The 24,716-nt window shown below is 42.4% G+C and overlaps 2 protein-coding genes across 2 annotated transcripts; one reads left to right on the top strand and one right to left on the bottom strand.

Moving 5' to 3' along the window:
- Positions 1 to 3,273: 3,273 nt before the first annotated feature.
- On the top strand, positions 3,274 to 4,705 carry LOC121875379. The gene is made up of 2 exons (XM_042379932.1): positions 3,274 to 3,372; positions 3,778 to 4,705. Exons 1-2 carry the CDS (start codon positions 3,283 to 3,285, stop codon positions 4,327 to 4,329), a joined length of 642 nt encoding a protein of 213 aa, XP_042235866.1. The 5' UTR covers positions 3,274 to 3,282; the 3' UTR covers positions 4,330 to 4,705.
- A 2,003-nt stretch (positions 4,706 to 6,708) lies between these two features.
- LOC121875263 lies at positions 6,709 to 24,256 on the bottom strand. The gene is made up of 4 exons (XM_042379724.1): positions 24,179 to 24,256; positions 21,655 to 22,499; positions 11,753 to 11,921; positions 6,709 to 9,468 (listed from the first exon to the last, which is right to left on the bottom strand). The coding sequence occupies exons 1-4, from the start codon at positions 24,188 to 24,190 to the stop codon at positions 8,023 to 8,025; spliced, it is 2,472 nt and encodes an 823-aa protein (XP_042235658.1). The 5' UTR covers positions 24,191 to 24,256; the 3' UTR covers positions 6,709 to 8,022.
- Positions 24,257 to 24,716: the final 460 nt, after the last annotated feature.

Here is a 24,716-nt window from a genome sequence, read left to right as displayed (position 1 = left end):
GTGAGTTGTAGGTCATGTGTGGTGTGAGTTGTGGGTCGTGTGTTGTAAGTTGTAGGTTTTGTGTGGTGTGAGTCTTAGGTCGTTGTGGTGTGAGTTGTGGGTCGTGTGTGGTGTGGGTTGTAGGTTGTGTGTAGTGTGAGTTGTGGGTCTTGTGTGGTGTGAGTCTTAGGTCGTGTGTGGTGGGTTGTGGGTCGTGTGTGGTGTAGTTGTAGATTGTGTGGTGTAGTCTTAGGTGTGTGTGGTGTGAGTTGTGGGTCGTGTGGTGTGAGTTGTAGGTTGTGTGGTGTGAGTTGTGGGTCTTGTGTGAGTTTGAGTCGTGTGTTGTGTGGTTTATGTCGTGTGTGGTGTGAGTTGTGGGTGTGTGTGGTGTGAGTTGTAGGTTGTGTGTGAGTGTGGTTGTGGGTCGTGTGTGGTGTGAGTTGTGGGTCGTGTGTGAGTGTGAGTTGTGGGTCGTATGTGGTGTGAGTTGTGGGTCATGTGTGGTGTGAGTTGTAGGTCGGTGTTTTTGTAGGTTGTAGGTTTTGTTGTGGGTGTGAGTCTTAGGTCGTGTGGTGTGAGTTGTGGGTCGTGTGTGGTGTGTAGGTTGTGTAGTGTGAGTTGTGGGTCTTGTAGTGTGAGTTGTGGGTCGTGTGGTGTGGTTGTAGGTCGTGTGTGGTGTGAGTTGTAGGTCGCGTGTGGTGTGAGTTGTGGTCGTGTGTGGTGTGGTTGTGGGTCGTGTGTGGTGTGTGAGTTGTTGGTCGTGTGGTGTGAGTTGTATTTCGTGTGTGGGTTGTGGGTCGTGTGTGGTGTGAGTTATGGGTCGTGTGTGGTGTGTGAGTTGGGTCGTGTGAGTTGTGGTCGTGTGGTGTGAGATGTAGGTCGTGTTGTGAGTTGAGGTTGGGTAGTGTGAGTTGTAGAGTGTGTGTGGTGTGAGTAGGTTTTTGTGAGTTGTAGGTCGTGTGTGGTGTGTGGATTGTAGGTCGTGTGTGGTGTGTTGTAGGTCGGTGGTGAGTTTTAGGTCGTGTGTGGTGAGTTGTGGGTCGTGTGGTGTGAGAGGTTGGTGAGTCGGGTCTGTGGTGAGTTGGTGGGTGTTGTGAGTTTATGTGTGTGTGGTGAGAGGGTCGTGTGTGTGGTGTGAGTTGTGGGTTGTGTGTGTGAGTTGTGGGTCGTGTGTAGTGTGAGTTGTGGGTCGTGTGTGTGTGAGTTGTAGGTCGTGTGTGTGTGAGTTGTGGGTCGTGTGTGGTGTGAGTTGTAGGTCGTGTGGTGGTGAGTTGTGGTTTGTGTGTGGTGTGAGTCTTATTTGTGGTGAGGGTCGTGGTGTGAGTTGTAGGTTGTGTGTGTGTGAGTTGTGGGTCTTTGTAGTGTGAGTAGGTCGTGTGGTGTGAGTTGTAGGTCGTGGTGTGAGTTGTGCGTGTGTGGTGTGAGTTGTGGGTCGTGTGGTGTGAGTTGTAGGTCGTGTGTGGTGTGAGTTGTTGGTCGGTGAGTTGGTATTTCGTGTGTGGTGAGTTGTGGTCGTGGTGAGTTATGGTCGTGTGGTGTGAGAGGTTGGTGTGAGTGGTCGTGTGTGGTGTGAGTTTTATGTCGTGTGGTGTGAGTTGTGGGTCGTGTGGTATGAGTAGGTCGTGTGTGGTGTGAGATGTGGTCGTGTGTGTGAGTGGGTCGTAGAGGGTCGTGTGTGGTGTGAGTTATGGGTCGTGTGGTGTGTGAGTTGTAGGTCGGTGGGGAGTGTCGTGTGTGGTGTGAGTTGTGGGTCGTGTGAGTTGTGGGTCGTGTGTGGTGTGAGTTGTGGTGTGGTGAGATGTAGGTCGTGTGTTGTGAGTTGTAGGTTGTGTAGTGTGAGTTGTAGATCGTGTGGTGTGAGTTGTAGGTTTTTGTGGTGAGTTGTAGGTCGTGGTGTGATTGTGGTGGTGGTGGTGTTGATTGTAGGTCGTGTGTGGTGAGTTGTAGGTCGGTGGTGAGTTGTAGGTGTGTGGTGTGAGTTGTAGGTCGTGTGGTGGTGAGTTTTGGGTGAGTTGTGTGGTCGTGTGTGGTGTGAGTTTGTATTTCGTGTGGTGTGAGTTGTGGTTCGTGTGGTGTGAGTTGTAGGTCGTGTGTGTGTGAGTTGTAGGTCGTGTGGTGTGAGTTGTCGTGTGTGGTGAGTTGGTATCGTGTGTGGTGTGAGTTGTAGGTCGTGTGTGGGAGTTGTAGGTTGTGTGGTGTGAGTTGTGGGTCGTGTGTGTGTGAGAGGTGGTCGTGTAGTGTGAGTTGGGGTCGTGTAGTGTGAGTTGTAGGTCGTGGTGAGTTAGGTCGTGTGGTGAGTTGTGGTTGTGGTGTGAGTTGTAGGTCGTGTGTGGTGTGAGGTTGTAGGTGGTGGTGGGTTGTGGTCGTGAGTGAGTTGTGGGTCGTGTGTGGTGTGAGTTGTAGGTCGGTAGTGTGAGTTGTGGGTCGTGTGTAGTGTGAGTAGATCGTGTGGTGGTGAGTTGTAGGTCGTGTGGTGAGAGGGTCGTGTAGTGAGTTGTAGGTCGTGTAGTGTGAGTTGCTGGTCGTGTTTTGTGAGTTGTAGATCGTGTGTGGTGTAGGGTCGTGTGTGGTGTGAGTTGTAGGTCGTGTGTGGTGTGTGGTTGTAGGTCGTGTGTGGTGTGAGTTGTAGGTCGTGTGTGGTGTGAGTTGTAGGTCGTGTGTGATGAGTAGGTCGCGTGGTGAGTTGTGGTCGTGTGTGGTGTGAGTTGTATCGTGTGTGTGAGTTGTAGGTCGTGTGGTGAGTAGGTCGTGGTGTGTAGGTTGTGTGGGGTGTGAGTTGTAGGTCGTGTGTGGTGTGAGTTGTGGGTCGTGTGCGGGTTTGTTGTGGGTCGTGTGTGGTGTGAGTTGTAGGTCTTGCTTGGTGTGAGTTGTAGGTCGTGTTTGGGTGAGTTAGTTGTGTGTTGTGTGTTTTTGGTGAGGTGACGATGCTCTTTTAAATAAGACAACTCTGATGGTGACTGTGTTGTGACTCTGCTGAGGGTTTGAATATTTGGTGTATTGACGTTAATGGTTCTACTAGATCTCTGAAGTTTTATCTTACTCACATTTTTTGTTTATGTGTAAGCTTGACCTGACAAACCAACACATCACGGCGTGTTTTGGTTTATTGTGAGTCTGTGGGGTTAAGGATCACCTTCATCAAGCTAACTTTTCATATCCGAACTTTAACATATAGAGAATCCTCACGTGTTGGGTGAAGGGGATGCACACTATAATAACTATATTCGCTGCATCTTCTTCAGTATTTTTTATTCTGTTAAGAGGTTCCCACCGTGGTTGTCTCCTCCAGGGTACACGTCGTGGATGATGCAGAGGATGTTGTATTACTATCCCCACGACGTGCTCAGTTACCTCAGACAGTTGCACGAGCAGGTCGCCCCTCTCCTGCATCAGGTCAGTACTGGTTTCATTTCGTATTTATTGTCTACGCATCCCTATCTTTCTCCCTCTCCTTTGTTCTTTGTTTAGGTTGACTTTATTTTTTTCTTAGTAGGTAAATTAGGTTCACTCTAGATCAAGACTTTTACAAATATACATCCAGGTAATCATCTGTATCCTTGGTGGGGGGCCACATTCCATGGGTTTAGCGTCAGTCAGTACAGAAGGAAGCCGAAGTACCTGAAGAACCAGTGATGTACAGTTGGGTCACACTGGACAACACTAACACAAATGGGAATTTTATCAACATTGCCTAATTTTCGTAAAGCTAGTCTGAAGGTTCTTGGTCAGTGAATTTCATGTCACCAAAAACCACTTACTTTTCCTGCTCTTCGTCAGAACTGTTCTTAATGCTTTCAGATCTCACAGAGAAGCCGGGTGTTATTTCTATCCCAAAGTCGGTTCAGGACGCACGCTGGCTGGGTGCTGTTCAATATGAGAACCGCTTTCGGTGACGCGTCCAGTGACTGGAGCGAGATGTTGTTGATGTATTATCTCCGTCAGTATGGAAACCACCACCTTTCTCCCAGCCCGCCCCACGTCTCCTACACCTCTCCAACACCCATCACTGGGTCTCTCCAGCAACACTCCCCCGTCCCCCAGGGTCCAGCACCCAACACTGTGAGACCACAAACTACCAGGAGCATCAGAGACCATCTGGACCCCAGAGAGACAGGTGGTGGAGTGTGGTGGTGGGACACTGGTGTGCCGCTCAACCTGGCGGGGATCAGTGAGTGTGAGGCACTGTACCGTCGAGGGCTGGCGTCTCACCCTCTCTACAACGGTCACCTCCTACAGTGCCCTGACCCCCAGCACGCAGGCAGAGCCACCCTGGGAGACCTGGTTACCATGCTGCTCAACCTCATATGTAACTCAGTCCTCGGGGTGCATGATGGTGCCTGTTGCCAGTGACGTGGAAGTCAAGGTTAAAGAAGCAGAAACAAAGGAATGGATTTGGGTGTTCCCTCAAAGCTCAAGGTTTCTGTTTCGTTTTTTTCGTTTTTTTTATCCTCGCCACCAACGTCGTATTTGAAGAATCTTGCGTTGTCTTAGCACCCAAAACTGACACTTATTAGATGGTGTTTCAAGACCCGGGTAATTAGCGCACCTATTAATAAGACAAGACCATCCGTTGTTCTTGTAGTTAATTCATATCATTAGGTCCTTTATTTATTAAGTAACTTAGAGGTTAAGGATATATTGACCTCTGTGCAACTGTTGTCCGTTCTTATGCTTCATTGTTTTAATTTCTGAATATTGATTTTTTTAATTGAAAAATTGTCATTATTATTTTATGTTGTAGTAGTAATATTAGTGTTATTATTTTGTAGTAGTAGTAATAATAGTAAAAGAAATGTTACTATTATTGTTATTATTATCATTATTGTTAGTAGTAGTAGTTGTAGTAGTAAAGGCAGTAGTAGTAATAAAACGGTGGGGGAGGCTGGAGGCCATTTAAAAAAAATAAATACATAAAATAAATAAAAAATAATAGTAGTAGTAGTAATGGCAGTAGTAATAATAGTAGTAGTAGTCGTAGTAGTAGTAGTAGTGCTCTAAGGTACGGTAGGCCAGTAGAAGGTTTGCCCTTCCAATGAGTGTCCGGCTCATCTTATGACATCGACCACTCCATGGTGTGCAAGAAAGGGGGCTTCGTATGCATGCGGCATGACGAAGTAAGGGATCTAACAGCAAATCTACTGAGGGAAATCTGCTACGACAAAATGGTGGAACCGCCCCTCCTTCCATTGGACGGTGAGAACCTCCGTCACAGGACTTCAAACACATCCAACGAAGCCTGTGTGGACGTCAGTAGTCGACGATTCTGGACGCGGGGACAGCAAGCCTTTTTTGACATAAGATTTTTGATCCCATGGCCGCATGTCACCGCAACCTAGCTCTCGATGCTGCACACAGGAGGAACGGGAACGACAAGATTAGGGCATATGGGGAGAGAATTCTGAATTTTGATCAAGGCAGCTTCACTCCTCTGGTGTTCACAACCTCTGGCGGGATGGGACCAAGTGCAAGATGCTTCTACGCCAGACTCGCGGAGGTGATATCTGAACGAAAGCAGCAGCCCAGAAGTTATATTACAGCCTGGTTGAGATGTCGACTGTCCTTCTCTCTGCTTAGGTCTGCATTGCTTTGCCTCAGGGGAACGAGAGCATCGGCCCCAAAGCCGACAACAGTCGCAGATATTGACTTTGAGGCAACAGTCACTGAATGCCGCATTGATCTGCGGCTCAACTATCTCAACACAGCCAGGGTAGCTACTTACGTATTAGGATAGTTAATTTTAAGGTAATAAAATGGCGGCGAAGGTGTGGCTATTAGGGGAGGCTGGAGTCCACGTTAAGAAAGTAGTAGTCGTAGTAGTAGTAGATGTTGTAAAAGCACAAAGAAAATGTGGCAGCAATGAAGAGAAGATTGACAATGGGGCAGAATGGGACCCTTGATGATCTCCTATGTGAAGCAAGAACACTGCAGGAGAGACTAAAATTTACAGGAGACGGAAAGCAATACACCGATGACGTTGCCAGAAAGTTTGGTAAGAAGATGCGTGTGGGAAAAGTGTCTTTGGCGGTCAGATCTCTCGCAGAGGAATCCTCCGGTGGTGTTCTGCCAATAAACAGAGAGACATTAAAACAACTGAAGGAAAAACATCCCCCTGCAAGTGAGGAGGAAAGCATCAGGTTCCAGGGTGACTATATCCTTTCTAATGCTGTCCTGTTCGAGAAAATAACGGGAGGGATGGTGTGGAAAAAAGCACTGAAAACTCCGGGAGGTGCTGGCCCTTCAGGCTTGGATGCAACGGTGCAAGATGCTTCTATGCCAGACACGCGGAGGTGTTATCCGAACGGAAGCAGCTGCCCAGAAGTTATATTGCAGCTTGGTTGAGATGTCGACTGTCCTTCTCTCTGCATTGCTCTGCCTCAGGGGAACGAGAGCATCGGCCCCAAAGCCGACAACGGTCGCAGATATTGACTATGAGGCAACAGTCACTGAATACCACATAGATCTGCCGCTCAACTAACTCAACACAGTTAGGATAGCTACTTTTGTATTAGGATATTTAATATTTAGGTAATGAAATGGTAGCAAAGGCGTGGCTATTGGGGTAGGCTGGAGGCCATAAAAAAGTAGTAGTAGTAGTAGTATAAATATTTTTTGTATTTTAACCACTTTCAAGCTCTTGTAGAATTTCAGAATGAATCTTATCTTTTCACGGGTAAAATTCTTTCCTCATAAAGGCTTAGACTATTACAGTGAATAATAAAACCCATTTAATACCTTTAATATCTTCTCATTTATTCGCACAGGAAACCAATTTGGAGTTCAGAAACATGATTTTGAAAGCTGTAAAAAAATAATGTTTATAAAATATTAAGTTTTGCTCTTCACAGCACCTAAAACTCACTAACTAGGAGGTGGAAAGCTGTAGTCTTTAAGTTGTGGCAGCTAAAGCTCTGATGTTGTGGCCTTAAATCTCTGACGTCATGGCTCTAAGGCTCTGACGACATGACCTTAAAGCTCTGACGTCATAGCCTTAAAGCTGTGACGTCATGGCCCTAAAGCTGTGACGCCATGGCCCCAAAGGAAAATATTTAAGGGTCAGTGTGATAATATTGTATGGTTAATGTAATATATTTTTATGGGCCTTGCTTGACAAATTTTAGGAAAATTTTTCGACATAAAAAACATCAATTGTTTAAGATGAAATTTATATATAAAAATAGAAAATAATCTAAATTCTAAATATTTTTTCTTTTATTATAAAATCATTTGAAAATTCTCAGCTTGCTAAGACCAGCAAAAATATATGAAGTAAATTATAAAAACAAATCCTAAGATCATAAGAGCATCAAATATTTATAAAGTGTATACAAAATTATGTAAATTCAGAAGGAAATAAATTTAAAGAGAAATGTGTAAACATCTGATAAACTGTGGGATGAAAGGAGGTGAATAAACACAGTAAAGACACAGAGAAACAGAGAATGAAGGTGACAAGGAAGAGGAGGAGGAGGCAGGGGGACGAACCAGGTGGAGGAGGGGGCAAAGGGACGACCTAGGTGGAAGAGGGGGACGCAGAGGGACGACCTAGGTGAAGGAGGCAGAGGGACGACCTAGGTGGAGGAGGAAGCAGAGGGACGACCCAAGAGGAGGAAGAGGAGGAGGAAACAGAGGGACGATCTAGGTGGAGGAAGAGGATGGACAGGTAAATCATCGTCCTAGTTAGTGAGTTCCCGCTTATTCCAGAGTCTTAAAGAGTCTTACACTATCTTAACTGGTGACGAGAGAACACAGCGAGTTACGGTGATATATCGGTAAGAAATTTGCCAAAATCTCTGACTCTTTCTTTTTTAAATGACTCAGCTCAACCGACTAGTACAGTATGTTGTTCTTACGTCACCATTTAGAATGAAAGTTTTAATGTATGATGATGTGAGAATCAGATTCCAGACAGACATCCCTTTCTCTGGCCGTCGTATGAACAGTCAAACAGTCTGTATGTCCAGCCGTGACCTCTGGAGACACCCAGAGGTTATCCAGAGGACCAGCGCGACGCTAATCATGCTGACGACGTGAGCAGTCCTGGGTTTAGTATCTGTAGGGGCTCAGTTGGTTCTGTTGCTCAAAGTGGGTTCCGTAAGTGGTGAGGGAGTGTGGACCAGTGTTGAATCCGTAGGAGAACCCGTGGAGGCCAAGTCGGTCGAAGTCACCGTGCAAGTCGGAGTTGCCGAGAAGAGGAGAGATTCCTGTGTAGCCGCCATGGGGGCCGCTGTAGGTAGAGTATACGCCATAGCGGGAGTTATCTTGAACGTAAGCACCTCCGTAGGGACCGGACTCACGGACGACGACGGGGCCGTTCACGACGTGGGTTACGGTGGTGGCCGGTGCGCCGTGGGAGCTACCGCTGATCAGGGGGCTAGTGGAGGCGGGGAAGTTAGTATAAGAACGCTTGCCACGGTAAGGGTGATCATCGGAGTGCTGGACGGGCAGGTTGTTGCCAGCCACACGGAAGCCGTAGTCGTCAGCGACGTAGTGTTGTGTCTGGATGTTTCCGTAGTCATCGATGTAGCTGAAGGAGCCACGCACGTGGCCGTTGACGTCGCGACTCTCATCACGGGCAGAGTTGCCAGCGTTGTACCCGAAGGAGTAGCGGCCATACTCGTCCTGTGCGTGGTACTGTGACAGAACCGGGGCGTACTGAGGGCGACCGTATGAGCCAGACATTGCAGCTTGGTGGATCACTGGATCAGGGGCCACCAGGCCATAGGGAGCATAACCCACTGCCACAGGGGCGACGGGGGCATGGACCACAGCAGGAGCAACTACCCGAGTACGAACCACCGGAGCAGAAACGACCGGTCTATGAACCACCGGGGCATGGAGGACTGGACCCCCATGAACTACAGTAGTCTTGCGGACGACCGGGGCGCTGAAACTACCTGACCCACCATTGAATGACGACCCACCATGGACCCCTGAAGCACCTTGAACAGCTGACCCACCATGAATTGCTGACCCACCATGGACCACTGAAGCACCATGAACAGCTGACCCACCATGGAATGCTGACCCACCATGGACCCCTGAAGCACCATGAACAGCGGACCCACCATGGATTGCTGACCCACCATGGACCCCTGAAGCACCATGAACAGCTGACCCACCATGGATTGCTGACCCACCATGGACCCCTGAAGCACCTTGAACAGCTGACCCACCATGGATTGCTGACCCACCATGGACCACTGAAGCACCATGAACAGCTGACCCACCATGTAATGCTGACCCACCATGGACCCCTGAAGCACCATGAACAGCTGACCCACCATGGATTGCTGACCCACCATGGGCCACTGAAGCACCATGAACCGCTTGAGCAGTATGGTGGTGGAAGACGCCCTTGCCGATGACGGGGGCGCCGTTGGACCTGACCACAGAATCCCTGAAGATGGTGGAGGAGGAGCTTGTGTCCCCATGGTGGGTGCCGTCACTGGTCACCGCCCCCACCAGCGCCCACAACACACACAACACACGCTGCGGGTAGAAAGAATAAAAGATCAGTAAACCAACCAGTGTCTTATTTTATGTCTTTCTGCCAAACCTTGTATATATATATATATATATATATATATATATATATATATATATATATATATATATATATATATATATATATATATATATATATATATATATATATATGCTGATAACCACAAGAAAAGAAGAAACACAAGTTCTCAAGCGCTTTCGTGTAATTCACATCTTCAGGGTGAGTACAGACTAGCTAAATCAAAGATGTGTATATACACGAGAGTAGGGTAGAGTCAGTCCAGTGGTTATTTGCATATATATATATATATATATATATATATATATATATATATATATATATATATATATATATGTATATTGTCTAGTGTTGCTGTACATGTCTATCTGGCTATTTGTTTATGTTCCCAGCTTACCACCACTACCGACTTTACGTCTCATTATCCACCTATAACTTACAACTCTTGAACTTTTAGGCATTAAATCCATCGAGACAGCACAGTTAAGCGGTGCTCATGTTCGCCGTTCTCCAGCTGGTTTTCTGAGGGCTGGACAACTCAGGTACATTTGGATTTCCTTCAGCTACGCTGGACCTATGACCGGGGTCTTATGAAATTCTTTACCAACTCTGATTTTAAATACAATGTTTGATAACTTTCGTCTTTAACCTGCTATAACTGGTAAACAATAAGGACTATGCTGAGTATTAACGATTTAATTACAAAACTATTTAACTGAAGATTAATAAACTGTCATTTGACTCGTGTTTACTTACATACCAAATTGTCCGGGCAAAATGTTTTGGAGTGAGAGTTGTGATTGAAAGTTTGGAACAGTCTGCCAGAGAGCTTTGTGATGACGGTGAGTGTGAGCTCATTCAAGACCAGACTTCACCAACACTGGAGCTAGTACATGCCCACTACAGTATACTTGCCAACAGTGTGTAACGGTGATGTGACTGATTGCCCAAGCGGCTAACAGACCAACAAGAGGATAAAGTAAAACAAACTTCCCCAACCACATGGTGAGTCGCTTCACGGTGTTATTCTCTTCCATGAAAGTTGTTTCTTGTTTGTACTCTTTTTTTTTTTTTTTTTTTTTTACCACAACGAGGAAAAAACTGCTGCTGTAGCTTTCCTTATTGAGTCCGTAAGAATTCCACCATGTTTGTTGTTATAGTTTGAGGTTGGAGATGGACATATACAAGGTGCGTGTAATACTCTGTTAATTAAGGAGACGGAGCAAATCTGACCGGAAGAAATATGCACAACTTTGATAGCCCAAAACCCTAGATATTCATCTTTTTCTCATTACACGGTGTACTGAGTAAGTTTGGCTTGAATGTAGCCCTGGTTACTTAGTCAGTGTAGAGTCCCTTTTAGGCTACGCCGTCTTGTGTGTATCTATTATGGGGTTAAGAAATATATTTATGTTTAACTGTAATACAAAGAAATTACTGTAACAACTACGTAACCTAACTTGATCTAACCTAATTTTAACCTTATCTAACCTAGCCTAAACTAACTTAAACCTAACCTCAGCAAACATTATAAGGTTTCAGCGCCCAGAGAATCTTGGTCAAGTGAATTTTTGTCCAGTAGAGTTTGTGTCCGTTCTGTGGGAGCCTTGTAACCTGCCGAGGCTACACCCACCCTACCCACACTAAGCTACTCCGTCATACGTACAGTATGTGATATATCTGTATATATAATCCGTTCACAACACACGTTCAGGGTCGTTCACGAAACATGTGCGCACATACAGTATGTGTATCTTCAGTGTTATGTGCACATAGTCCACTTGTATGCGTACCTTCAACCTTGTGTACAAATATTACGTTCATAATACACCCATGTGTGTGTATCTTTAAGTACATATAACATGTTCACATCACATGTACAACCTTGTGCATATATCCAGGCTTATGTACACGTACTGTACTATGTTCACCACGTGTACAACCATATGTGTATTTTCAAGCTTATGTGCACAGTCTATGTTTACAGCACATGTACACACATATGTGTATCTTCAGCTTTGTGTATAAATCCTCAGGCTTAATCTCATACGTACACTGCCTTCACGACACGTAATGTACACGTGTTTATCTTCCGATCTACGTCCACATGTCCAGCTTAGAGTACATGTATGCACTCCCTTCACGACTTGTGTACACCCACATCTGTACTTCCAGGCGTGCTGTACACCTACAGCACGTGACAGCAAAGTGGATATCGGTTGATAAGCACACACACACACGGATACTCACGATCGAATTCATGTCTGCTGGTGTGTGGTAGACTCGATGTGACCCACCCAGAAGAAGGGAGCTGTCTGACGGCGGAGGAGCCGCTCTCTCGTATATATACTGTATATACCCCACCAGGAACTCAAGGCCCTGAACTCCCTCCAGATAACGGAGCCTGGGGGCTAAAAAACTGCATATCAGAGTAAAATAGACCAAGCAGACCGTAGCGCCATGTTGATTACACCTGGATGACGTGATTGTTGGAGTGCGTCAGGTCCCCATGACAAAACACTCTCGTAGCCTTCAAACTGCTTACCTTAAAGAGTGCGTTGAAGTAGGTGGTGTGTGTCTGTCTGTACGTTAGAGAGTTATTATCCGTAATGCTGGGAAGTGTGTTGGGGAGGGGGGGCAGGAGGAGGGATGAGGGAGATTGAGTGTGATTGTGCTAGAAGATGAGAGAGGAATGAGGGAGACTGAGAGTGATGATGATAGAAGGAAGTGAATGGGAAAATTAGGGAGGAATGAGATTTTTTTTAATTAAGGACAGGTGTGCTGAGTCGTAAAGGTGTTTCGTATTGGACATATGATTAGTTGTATATCCTGCTAGAGTACGCACACACACACACACACACACACACACACACACACACGAGCCCTTTCACAACTCAGTCTCTCGTCTGCCTCTAAGAATCAATTATACGTGAAATTTATCAGTGTTCACCTGCAAAAATTTTCCAGGTTATTATGACGTCACTCGGTGTATGAGATGGGCGTGGGTGTGAGTGGGTAGGGTAGGATGTGATTTGAGTGGGTGTGAGTGGGTGGGTAGGGTAAGGTGTGAGTGAGTGGGCAGGGTAGGGTGTGAGTGAGTGGGTAGGGCAGGGTGTGAGTGAGTGGGATAGGGTGTGAATGGATGGGGTAGGGTGTGAGTGAGTGGGTGGGATAGGGTGTGAGTGAGTGGGATTGGATGCGAGTAGGTGGATTCAGCCTTTCCCTCTCACCCGCACAAAGACACGTACAGTGCATAAAAGCTACGCCAGGCTAACATTCGCCCGTCTTTTGCCTCCAGTGGCGATCTTGTACGACCAGCCGAACACAAGATCAATGTCTGCCACGTATCTTGTACCTGTATATGTACCTGTAGTTTATCTTGTACCTGTCTGTAAACCTTAATTGGGGACTTATAACATTTCTCCTTACCTGTATCTCTCATTATACCTGTCTCATTATACCTGTATCTCTCATTTTACCTGTCTCATTATAGTTGTATCTCATTATACCTGTATCTCTCATTATACTTGTATCTCATTATATTTGAATCTCTCATTACACCTGTCTCATTATAGTTGTATTTCTCATTATAGTTGTATTTCTCATTATACCTGTATCTCTCATTATACTTGTGTCTCCTTATACCTGTATCTCTCATTATACTTGTATCTCATTATATTTGAATCTCTCATTATACCTGTCTCATTATAGTTGTATCTCTCATTATACTTGTGTCTCTCATTATGCTTGTGTCTCCTTATACCTGTATCTCTCATTATACTTGTATCTCTCATACCTGTCTCATTATACTTGTATCTCATTATACCTGTCTCAAAATAGTTGTATCTCTCATTATACCAGCATCTCCCATTATACTTGTATCTCATTATACCCGTATCTCTCATTATATTTGTGTCTCCTTATACCTGTATCTCTCATTATACTTGTATCTCATTATACCTGTCTCATTATACATGTCTCATTATACCTATATCTCTCATTATGCTTGTTTCCTTATACCTGTATCTCTCATTATACTTGTATTTCTCATTATACCTGAATCTCATTATACTTGTGTCTCATTATATCTGTCTCATTATACTTGTGTCTCATTATACCTGTATCTCATTATACTTGTGTCTCCATATACTTATATCTCTCATTATACCTATCTCATTATACTTGTGTCTCATTATACCTGTATCTCTCATTATACCTATATCATTATACTTGTGTCTCATTATACTAGTGTCTCATTATACCTGTATCTCTCATTCTACTTGTGCCTCATTATACCTGTATCTCTCATTATACCTGTCTCATTATACTTGTGTCTCATTATACCTGTATCTCATTATACTTATGTCTCCATATACCTATATCTCTCAGTATACCTATCTCATTATACTTGTGTCTCATTATACCTGTATCTCTCATTATACCTATATCATTATACTTGTGTCTCATTATACTAGTGTCTCATTATACCTGTATCTCTCATTATACTTGTGCCTCATCATACCTGTATCTCTCATTATACCTGTCTCATTATACTTGTGTCTCATTATACTTGTGTCTCATTACACCTGTATCTCATTATACCTGTATCTCATAATACCTGTATCTGTACCTGTAGGGAGGTGCCATTAGCAGTGAGTTTTGATTGTCAGGCGTCATGCACGTTAAGGCCACAACCCCCCCCCCCACCCCTTCCTAACGCGCGCGCGCACACACACACACACATTATAGATAATCACTCCCGGGAGCAGCCAAATTCATAGTGGTCTATTTTACCTTCCAATCTCTCTCTCTCTCTCTCTCTCTCTCTCTCTCTCTCTCTATCTTTCTTTGTGCCTGGCTGCTTCCCCCTTCTATCTATCTATTTGTTCTTTTCTGTTTGTCTCTTTCTGCTTGTGTGTGTGTGTGTGTGTGTGTGTGTGTGTGTCGATATGATGCTACTACAAAATTATAAAACCTAGAGAGAGAGAGAGACTGTTTCACCCTGAAATATCTAAACCACTAGAGAGATTCGTGAGATCTTGTGTCTGTCTCTCAACCCCTCCCTCCCCCATGCACTAATACACACACACACACACACACACCTCTACCTCTGTACCCTTGAACATGACAGCCACCTCTCCCCTCTACATTCTGTATTTCATTTCAAGAATACAGGAACTTCAGCAGGTTACAGGTGCAGTTACAAGTCGATAAAATTACAGGTGACAGGTATAGTTACAGGTCGGTGCAGTTAGTTGTAGGTTACAGGTACAGGTGTGAGCAGTTACAGATGTATGGTGTAAGATACAAGTACGTTTACAGATGGAAGTACAGTACTGTTACAGGTGTGAGTATAAGTCTAAGTTAAAGTAAAGTTACAGGTTAAATTACAGCAAACGAACAGGTACAGGTTCAATTACAGCACAAATATAGGTAGTAGGTATTAGGCAGCTACCAAACAGGGAGGTACTACCACCTGGGAAGATATTGGAAGCATAATGTGTTGTCTATGGTAGACCCTGCTGCCGCATGGCATCACGAAAATTGTGACCAAGTCCCAGGTTGCTGATCTGACTTTCTGCCTCATTTACACACAATTGCAGGGTCTCAATTGTTTCTCTTACTATTGACAACACAACATACATATATTGTTCCTCACTTTTTATTTGTTTTGTATTTCTTTGTGGTTCTTTATTATTATTATTATTATTATTATTATTATTATAATTATTATTATTATTATTATTATTATTATTATTATTATTATTATTATTATTATTATTATTATTATTATTATGATTATTATTATTATTATTATTATTATTATTATTATTATTATTATTATTATTATTATTATTATCACATTTTTCCCCCAAGGACCGATGTGGGTCATTGATCTGTGCCTGGGTGGGCTAATTCCCGTAAAAAAAAAAAAAAATTACTGGTACAGGTTCAATTACAGCACAAGTACACTACAGGAAGATACAAATACAGTTACAGGTATGAGTATAATTACAGGTTAAAGTACAGCACAAGTACAGGTATAAATACTGATGATACACTTACAGTAAACCTACAAAATCAATTACAAGTAAAATTTCAGCTATAAGAACAAATTCAGGTACACGTGAAGACAACGTGACTGAATATCTTTTTTTTTAACTAATTTTAGGCCTCATTCACCTGTTCATCATTCAAGTTGTGATTAGAAGCATATCAGTAGCCTAGCAGAAGGTACTGTACAACTGAGGACGAAATTCTGCTAATGATTCTTTCTTTAATCACGTAACTAACATTGTGTAAGTCTTGTAATGGCTTGAACTTGACTTTGAAATGGATATAATTTTGAATTTGGAATAAGATAATGAAAAGGTCTTATGTATATTATTAGTGTTGTCGTTTTTCTTATCGTTATACTCAATTTTAGTGGATGTATTTAAAATGTGGATAAAGATGGAATTAATTATTGTCATTGCCATAAACCTCTTTATAATTATTGTTATTGGCTCTAATATAATTATTAGATATTCATAAAATCAATTGAATTGTTTGTTGTTTACATGGTATATTCTACTTATAATGCTCGCTCGTTCTTCACTCAGGCATCTTGTTCATCTGAAAATAGTTATTTTATTTTATTTATTTTTTGTTGGGCACTCCCCTACATCCTTGTGTAAGGTGAAGCGCAGAAGTGTTTACAGCGCCCAACAGGGAAGCATGCTAAGTTCATGCTTGCCCTTATGTCTCATGAATTAAGGGCGTAGAAGCCTGAAGAGTCAGTGGTTTATGTCATCAAGTTATTGGAAGCTCCAACAACTCCTTGAATACGAATTCGCAACTTTCGATTTACAACAGGTACCTACTGTACTGCTAGGTGAACAGGGACTAATGGGGGCTAGGAAGTGAAAATAGTTATCGAGATATCTGAATTTACTGTACATACGCAACCAATGAAATCCTTGTTCTTGAAAACTGATCGTTTATGATTGGCTGTCCGTTCTTCAGCTACCTACCTTTATTATTAATGAAAATTTAGCTAAGGGGTAAGGGTCAGTTCTGATTGGTGCATTTATCGAGAGTGAAAGATGTTTGCTGAGGAGTGTTTATGTTTTTCAATGTTCACATATTTGGCGGTTCCCGTTAAATTTGGCTGTTTGTATTCGGGTTTAGCTGGAAAATTAGGGATTTTGTGGGTTTGGTGATTTTAGGTATTTTCCAGAGGAGTTATCCTATTTTAAGTTCGTTTTAAAAAGGATTCTGCTGGTAATGAACTCGTCAAAGAATTCTCAGTGTGTTTTAAGCTTTCTTTCGCTTCCTGTTTCTAATGCAAGGATAGAACGTGTGTTCAGCCAGGTAAATATTCTAATGAATGATCTGCGAAATTGTATGAGTCCGACTACTCTGGAAAACCTCCCTCACATTCTGTTCGCAGTGGAAGTTGATAATAAATGTTGTGAGAGTTTTGAAGCTGAGAAGAGCGTGCTTGTTAAATTTAATTCTTCCGTCATGTATAGTTGATGTGTCAGTATATAGTATATAGTTTTGTATATTGTACAGTATATAGTTGGTCATTATTATTATGTCTGAGTTATGATAGCAGGCACGTATGCTCAATAATTTATGAGTTATAAAATAGGCCTGTATATGCAATTATTTTTTAGTTATGAAAATAGGCCTATATGGCCTACTACAGTTATCCTAATTTCGTATGTTTTTATATTAATACACGTATTTCAAAGCAGGAACGGTTGTTTTAAGAGCCAGCAGATTATAAACTTTTAGCCAGACAATACATATCACATGTTTTCATACGATGGTAATGCACTACATACATAATTTTTACATAGAACAATATTATTATTAAAATTACATAATCACGGCTCCTACAAAATTTAACGGTAAATGTGGCAGATTCTTAGAACTGGTTTAGCGGATTTTTTGCTAGTTTTCTGGTAGATTTTAGCGAACTGGGAAAATTTGATTTGGGAACACTGGTTTCTGCTAACAACACCTCAAGCAGCCTCAGTAGTACTGTCAGGCCCACGACCTCAGACGCCCCACAGTGGCGTGCCCAGTGGGTCAGTGACCGCCAGTCAGAGTTTCGACGTGTTGTGTTGTGAAGTACTGTGACTGGGAGGTAGCTATACACATATTCTTCAGAATCTAACCAGAAACATAATACTTCAGTCTTATCTACTGACTCACCGTAAGTTCTCTTAACAATATTACGAGTTATTGGTTTACCTGTGAAAATTTATAATTAATCTTTATGATTAGAGGACTTGGTGGTTTTCACCAAATTAGGTAAGCATGGTAGGAGTAGTTTGCGTTGCCTGTTACAAGGATTATGTTATGTTTATGATGTTTATGTTAAATTGGTAATGTTCCAGGTGTGGGTTAATGCTACATATATAACAGTAAAATATAAAAATACTGAAATTATTTTTTATTAACCCAACAATATCGTCATTGCCAGTAATTCGTAGAATTGGTGCTGTCGAGCCACATCCACTGTCAGCATCTCGTGATCTAGACCTGCTCCTGTACTATAGCTTATTAAATACACTGGTCTTGTAATTTTCCCCTTGAAGCTTAAAATTGTATTTTTCCTAAGGATTTTAGTGTGATTCATTTGATTCTAACACCCTTTTCTGTTGGAAATCACCTGTTTCTGAGTTATGTCTCCCACTAACATAAACTAACCATTGTTCTGCCTACCGTTTACTCTGATGAAGGCCCGGGCTGAGGTTGAGGATCGTGTTCATCTTCAGGGGCAGGGTTAGGAGCTAGCTGTCGCACTTTTTTATTTTTTTTTTATACGGGGATTAGCCCCCCCAGGCACAGGTCACTGACCCACGTCGGGGCCTAGGGGGCGAAAATGTTGCAATGATAATAATAATAATAATAATAATAATAATAATAATAATAATAATAATAATAATAATAATAATAATAATAATAATAATAAAGAACCATAAAGAAATACAAAATGAAAAAAATCAAGAGTGAGAAACAATATATGTATGTTGTGTTGTCAATAGTAAGAGAAACAATTGAGACCCTGCAATTGTGTGTAAATGAGGCAGAAAGTCAGATCAGCAACCTGGGACTTGGTCACAATTTTCGTGATGCCATGCGGCAGCAGGGTCTACCATAGACAACACATTATGCTTCCAATATCTTCCCAGGCGGTAGTACCTCCCTGTTTGGTAGCTGCCAACTACCTACGACCTACTCAGTCGCCTTCCAAAATAATTGCTTTAAAAAATCAATATTTTGACAACGAGTAATTTCCGACGATGATTATAATCATCGTCGGAAATTACTCGTTGTCTATAATTATAGAAGAAAAGTTGCTTAGAATTGCATAAGGTCAGTGGTAGGGTCATTAGTATTGTACGTGACTTGGGTGTTATTCAGGAAAAATACCAAGTTGTTTCCTCTATTGCTCTTTTTCTTGGACCAAAACGAGGAAAACGCTTCTGCTGCAGCTTTCCCTACTGAGTAGCCTGTAGTCCATAAGAGTTCCGGTTCCGCCATGTTTGTTGTTATGGTTTGAGTTTGGAGATGGACAAATACGTGGTGCGTGTAATAGTCCGTTAATTGAGGACACGGAGCAAATCTGACGGAGAAAAATGCACAACTGAGATAGCCATTTTATACACTTTAGTGGGGTACTCGGCTAGGCAGGTACTCCGGGCAGAGTACAGTGGAAAAACAAAAACAATGTATAACAAAATATGTATACAGTAACGATGTGTGTGCGTATAATGGAGAAATGTGCTTACCACTGTAAAACAGTGGTAAGACATTCGTGTGCATGTGTACTATTAAAGTGTACAGCAATATTTGTAAAGCAGTGTGTACAACCACTAAAAAAATATTCGGCACCCTTACGGCGTGATAAAATATGACACGGGTGCCGAATAATTTTTTAGTGGGTGTTCAATAGTGACGTACTGACGTACAACAGTGACGTGTATGTAGTGTACAAGTATCACAGAGGAAGGATGACCAAACAGTACGACCCATAATTATGAAAGGACGTAAGGCTGAACACAATCTGGAATAATAATAGTCCTGCGTAGGTTAAAATACTTAGTAATATGTAAAACGGGGATACGATAATAGAATTTGAGACAATCAAACTGTGTCCGGAATTTTAGCTTAAAGGTGATAGTTAGGTCAAGTTATAAAATAAGCAGCAATGATACAATGGCAGCAGCATGATGACAGATTTTAAGAGGAAGGAGATTCGGTGGACAGCCTACTGTGAAATCGGCATCAGTGCACTTTGCTCCTCTCCTGAATGGCTTTTTTAATGAGGTTTTTGCCTTGTTAACATAGAAACTCCCGCATTAGGGGGACATCTGGCCATAATTTTACCCTGTTATAGTAAAAAGGTAAAAAAGAATTATATTATTTGTTAATAGAAAGTTTTTATTCCCCAAATCCTCGACTTTCAGCAAAATCTTACACCAGGCAGGAAGGTTGGTAGGAGAGGGTCACGGATTTGGTTTATTTCTGAAGTTACTCACAAACTTTCCTGTTTGGCTGTAATGATAACGTTACTGTTATGACCACATATGTAGCCTCGGGCTTTACGCGTTGGTAAATATTGCGCAAAGCTAGGTTAGGTTACCGTAAGTGAGAGGATAAAAACCTGTTGGCAAATGAAAAACTGCCACTCTAACACCGTTCTACAGTGTATATAGTAATGGAAGTAAATAAGTTTAGGCGCTTGTCCTTAGCAGGGGGAAAGTTGAACAAGCGGTGAACGTGTAACTGAGTAAAAAACGCGGTACCATGACACCAACCTGTATATCCAGGTGTTGTTACTATCCCATTTTTGCTGCGGTCTTTCAGGGTGTTTAAGTTGTCTATCTATAACATAAGTTTGGGGATGATGAGGTGAGAAATGTGAGGCTATAGGTGATGGTAGAAGAGGGATCAATTTTGGAGAATTGGTCATACACAGTAGTCTCGCAGAACACTAGGCTAGTATAAAAAAAATTTGTATGGAGAATGGGATTTGCCAGAGGTGCTGGAGGACTTTGTTACCAGGACCAAAAAGAATTGAACTTTGGGTAAACGTTGACCCTAGAATGTTGGCGTTATCCTGGGACTGTCGTGGTGGTTGTGAAATTCGGCCAGAAGAAAGGAGGGTAAGGGGTATGATTATAGAATTGTGACGATTGTGAGGTGGATTCAGAAACAAGAGAGCATATTTAAGATTAGGTGTGTTTATGTTTACAAACGAGTGTTTTTTCGTACAGTAAACAGTTCTCATGATCGTTGGCTTTGCCATATTTTTAGAGACTGTCGATGACCTACACGAGTTGGGTGGTGGTGAGGAGATACTAGTTGGTTGATCACCTTGGGTTCGGGTTTAGATGTTAGGTTAGATCAGGTTGGGTTGGTGTCAATTGTCTGTTAGGCAAACCGTAAAACAAAATGTGGTTTATTGTAGACATTGTCGGCCTTCCAAAAAGCCTTGATTTTTATAATTTTGTTTACGGAATCTTAAGGAATCCAACCGTCCTTAAACTTAACATTTGTCGAAGATTTGTTTGTCTATTCAAGAACCTTCACAGCATTGAATGCTTAGTTTGTATCACCTAAACTCTCTTATACCCTTCAAAAAGAATAGTACATACCAAAAATATCTAGTTGTTCTAAATACCCCATAAATGTTTAATTTATATGGTCAGTTATGTTCAGATAAAATTATGTGTAGCTCAAGGATTCAGTGAAAGAAGAATCATAGAAAAATTATATATTTGCTCAAAATACTTTCCAGAATTACAATATTAAACGCTTTGTTGAGTTCAAGTTTAACGTCAACTATAGAACTTGTCCCCCAGGGGACAACGGATCTCCAAATGACGAGAATTATGCTTAGGTTTAGGTCGAGGCCAGTCTGACCCCCCGATGCCTTATTGGGGAATACCCAAAGCTCAGGACGAGAGAGTAGTGGGTTAAGCTCATACCTTAAAACAAGCATCGGTGATACAAGCAGACGAGCGAACGTTCGCTTGTCACTGTGGAAATAGAATGCCAAGCGTCGTTGTTTGCTCGTGCTAACGCTGTTTTAATGGCAAGGAGTCTTGGTAATGAACGTCGTAAGCCAGCAGAAGATTTTGGGACTTTAGTAGTGACCACCGTAAGCTGGAACGGCATAGCTCCTGTAGGAGGCGACAGATGGCACGCTGTGGTACCCGTAGGAGAAACCTCCGCGTGGGACACCATAGCCGTACAGACCACTGGAGTAGCCCAGAGCAGGGGCGTGGACGGCTGGGGCAGCGTGCACAGCAGGGGTGGCGTGGACTACAGTTCTCAGGGGGCCAGTGGAGGCGGGGAAGGTAGCATACGAACGCTTGCCACGGTAAGGGTGATCATCGGAGTGCTGGACGGGCAGGTTGTTGCCAGCCACACGGAAGCCGTAGTCGTCAGCGACGTAGTGTTGTGTCTGTAAGTTGCCATTGCCGTCGACGTAGCTGTAGGAGCCACGCACGTTACCGTAGATGTCACGGCTTTCATCACGGGCAGAGTTGCCAGCGTTGTACCCAAAGGAGTAGCGGCCATACTCGTCCTGTGCGTGGTACTGGGACGTGGCGGGGGCTACAGGTGCTGAGTAGGTGTTCACTGGAGCTAAGGAAGCGTGAACAACAGCAGGGGCGTGGTGGGTGACAGCAGGGGCGTGATGAGTTACAGCAGAGAAAGTAGGGGCGTGAGGAGCCACAGCAGGACCATGGTGAGTGACAGCAGTAACAGCAGGGGCATGATGAGCCACAGCAGCGACAGCAGGAGCGTGGTGAGTAATGGTTGTAGCAGGGACGTAGTGAACAGCAGTAGGGTGGGCGACAGCAGCCACAGGCACCCTATGGACACCGATGTTGTCGTGGTGGAGGTTGTGGGGGAGGGCAACATGGTGGCTCAGTATGCTAGGCTTACCAACACACACACCCACCACCGCCAACACACCCAGCATCACACGCTGAGGGGGAGACAAACAAACTCTCTTGAAAATCATTAAAAATACCAAATGTAGAACCTCCTATTTTTCTGCAAAAAATGAAACTTTAAAAAAATCATAAAAGATCCTCGCAGCAACCCAGGAATAGGTTGCTAATTTTTTGCTTGACAATATACCTGTACATGCTTCAAATCTTTGGGGATTAGACAAATGATGTCGTTCTTGATTTTTTTTTTTAACAATTAAACACCAAGAAAAAATCGTCACAGTAAATAAACATTAATTAGCGTACAATCCTCCAGATATGAGAACTTTCAGATCAGTAAAGAGAATGTTTTTGTTCATGTTCTGTAATAAACATTTGGGTAATATTGCTTTTAATTTTCCCACATTTTTTTTTAAATGCACCTATCATGTAGTTTAGAGAATTTTAAAACACTTATCTTCTATGACATTTTCGTCGGAAACAAAGGTTAGGTTAGGTTCGGCAAGGCTAGTCCCCGGACATCTTAAGATAGCTATATTAGGATAACAAAATTATATTTTTCCGATGGTTTATGAGGATTTTCGAACGATTGTGACCTTCATATCAGTCGGAAATCACTCGTTTTGGGGAGGGGTGATTTCCGACGGAAATGTTCGAAACTTATAAAAAAACATCGGAAAAACATAATTTTGTTGTCATAGTGGAGTGGGTCAATTAAAAGCAAATTTACCAACATTTCTATCAAATAAACTGCTGTTGACTTGCTGAGATGCAAATATAAGGTATTTCGTTGTTGGTGTCATGACTACCACGGGGGACTTACACTAACCTAATATTTTGCTGTATTTTAGGTTTGGGGGAATGACTTCACGAATTCCTTAGAGAAACTGAGGAATTACTCATACACTAATTACTCAAAGGTAAGTTTCTGGTGTTGTGTTTTTGTCAGTTAGATTATCGAGGTAAGTGTTTGAACTCGATGTCTTGCGTATTTGAGATAACCGATTTCATCAGTTCCTCCTGACAACTGCGGCATAATATACATTTAAGAATAACTGGGTAATGTAAGTTTTCAATATTCTCTAGTAACTAACTTAACCCAACTAATCAAGGTGATTTTGTGACGTACAAGTAAGAAACGATAAAAGGTACTCTTCTGTTGTCATCATGTATGACCTGAAGCAAGTCGGATTTTTTTTGTCGCCATGAGTTCGTAGACAACGGAGCCGAGTATACTCCCAGTGGAAGAGAGCACAAGCCTCATTGCTCTTCTCTTCGTCGAGACAGTTAAATATTTTCTAACCAGTTAGGTTCAGCTTAGTGCTACATTATCTTTGATAATTTAGCTTTGCTACGAAGCTTGAGTGAGCAACCGCTATTTGTCTTTACAGTACATTACAAATGTATTTTTTTTTTAAATAGGAACCTTTTAAATTTTTCTTTGTGGCACTAAACAATTTTAAATACGTTATCAAAGTACGAGTCAAAGAAAATACAAAGAAATATTTGATAATTCGTCTTTGTTTTGGAGCCTAATTTATTAGATAGATGCGTTCTTGCATTACCACCCCTGAATAAAATAAACGTCGGAACCCTTAGAAGGCAATCTTTGTGTCGTTTAACTAAGACAGTTCATTACGTTCTCACACTCCCTGGTCGAGGAAATGTTAGGATACAAATCCTTACAAGCCTGGAACGAGGCATATATACTTACTAGAGCGTTCATATTTGCTGTATTATGTACGACCCACCCGGCAGAAGGGAGCTGTCTGACGGAGAACTCCAGCCTCCGCCTGTATATACACCCACAACTCAAGGTCTACAGCCGCCCCACGCGTCTTCCCATGTACCCCGAGGCCATAAAATACACATATAACGAGTATTTTGAGAGCGTTAATCTTGCTTCGTCACGCAGAGAATGAACCAGCCCAGTTTGACCAAGTGGTGGATCTCAGATGTGTTCGTAATCTCCGTTTCACCCAAGTTAAATACACACTCTCCCCTAACATGCCGCTTACTTTTTTTTTTTAACAGGGATTAGCCCACCCGGGTACAGGTCACTGACCCACATCGGGGCCTGGGGGGCGAAAATGTAATAATAATAATAATAATAATTTATAGTAAATACAATTTATAATAAAAAAATACGCAATTAAAATAACAATAAAATAATAATAATAATAATAATAATAATAATAATAATAATAATAATAATAATAATAATAATAATAATAATAATAATAATAATAATA

This window comes from Homarus americanus, unplaced genomic scaffold (assembly GCF_018991925.1).
Source record: "Homarus americanus isolate GMGI-L3 unplaced genomic scaffold, GMGI_Hamer_2.0 scaffold56241, whole genome shotgun sequence".
Classification (NCBI taxonomy): Eukaryota; Metazoa; Arthropoda; class Malacostraca; order Decapoda; family Nephropidae; genus Homarus; species Homarus americanus.
The sequence above is the reverse complement of the archived record's forward strand: the minus strand, read 5'-3'. Positions and strand labels throughout refer to the sequence as shown.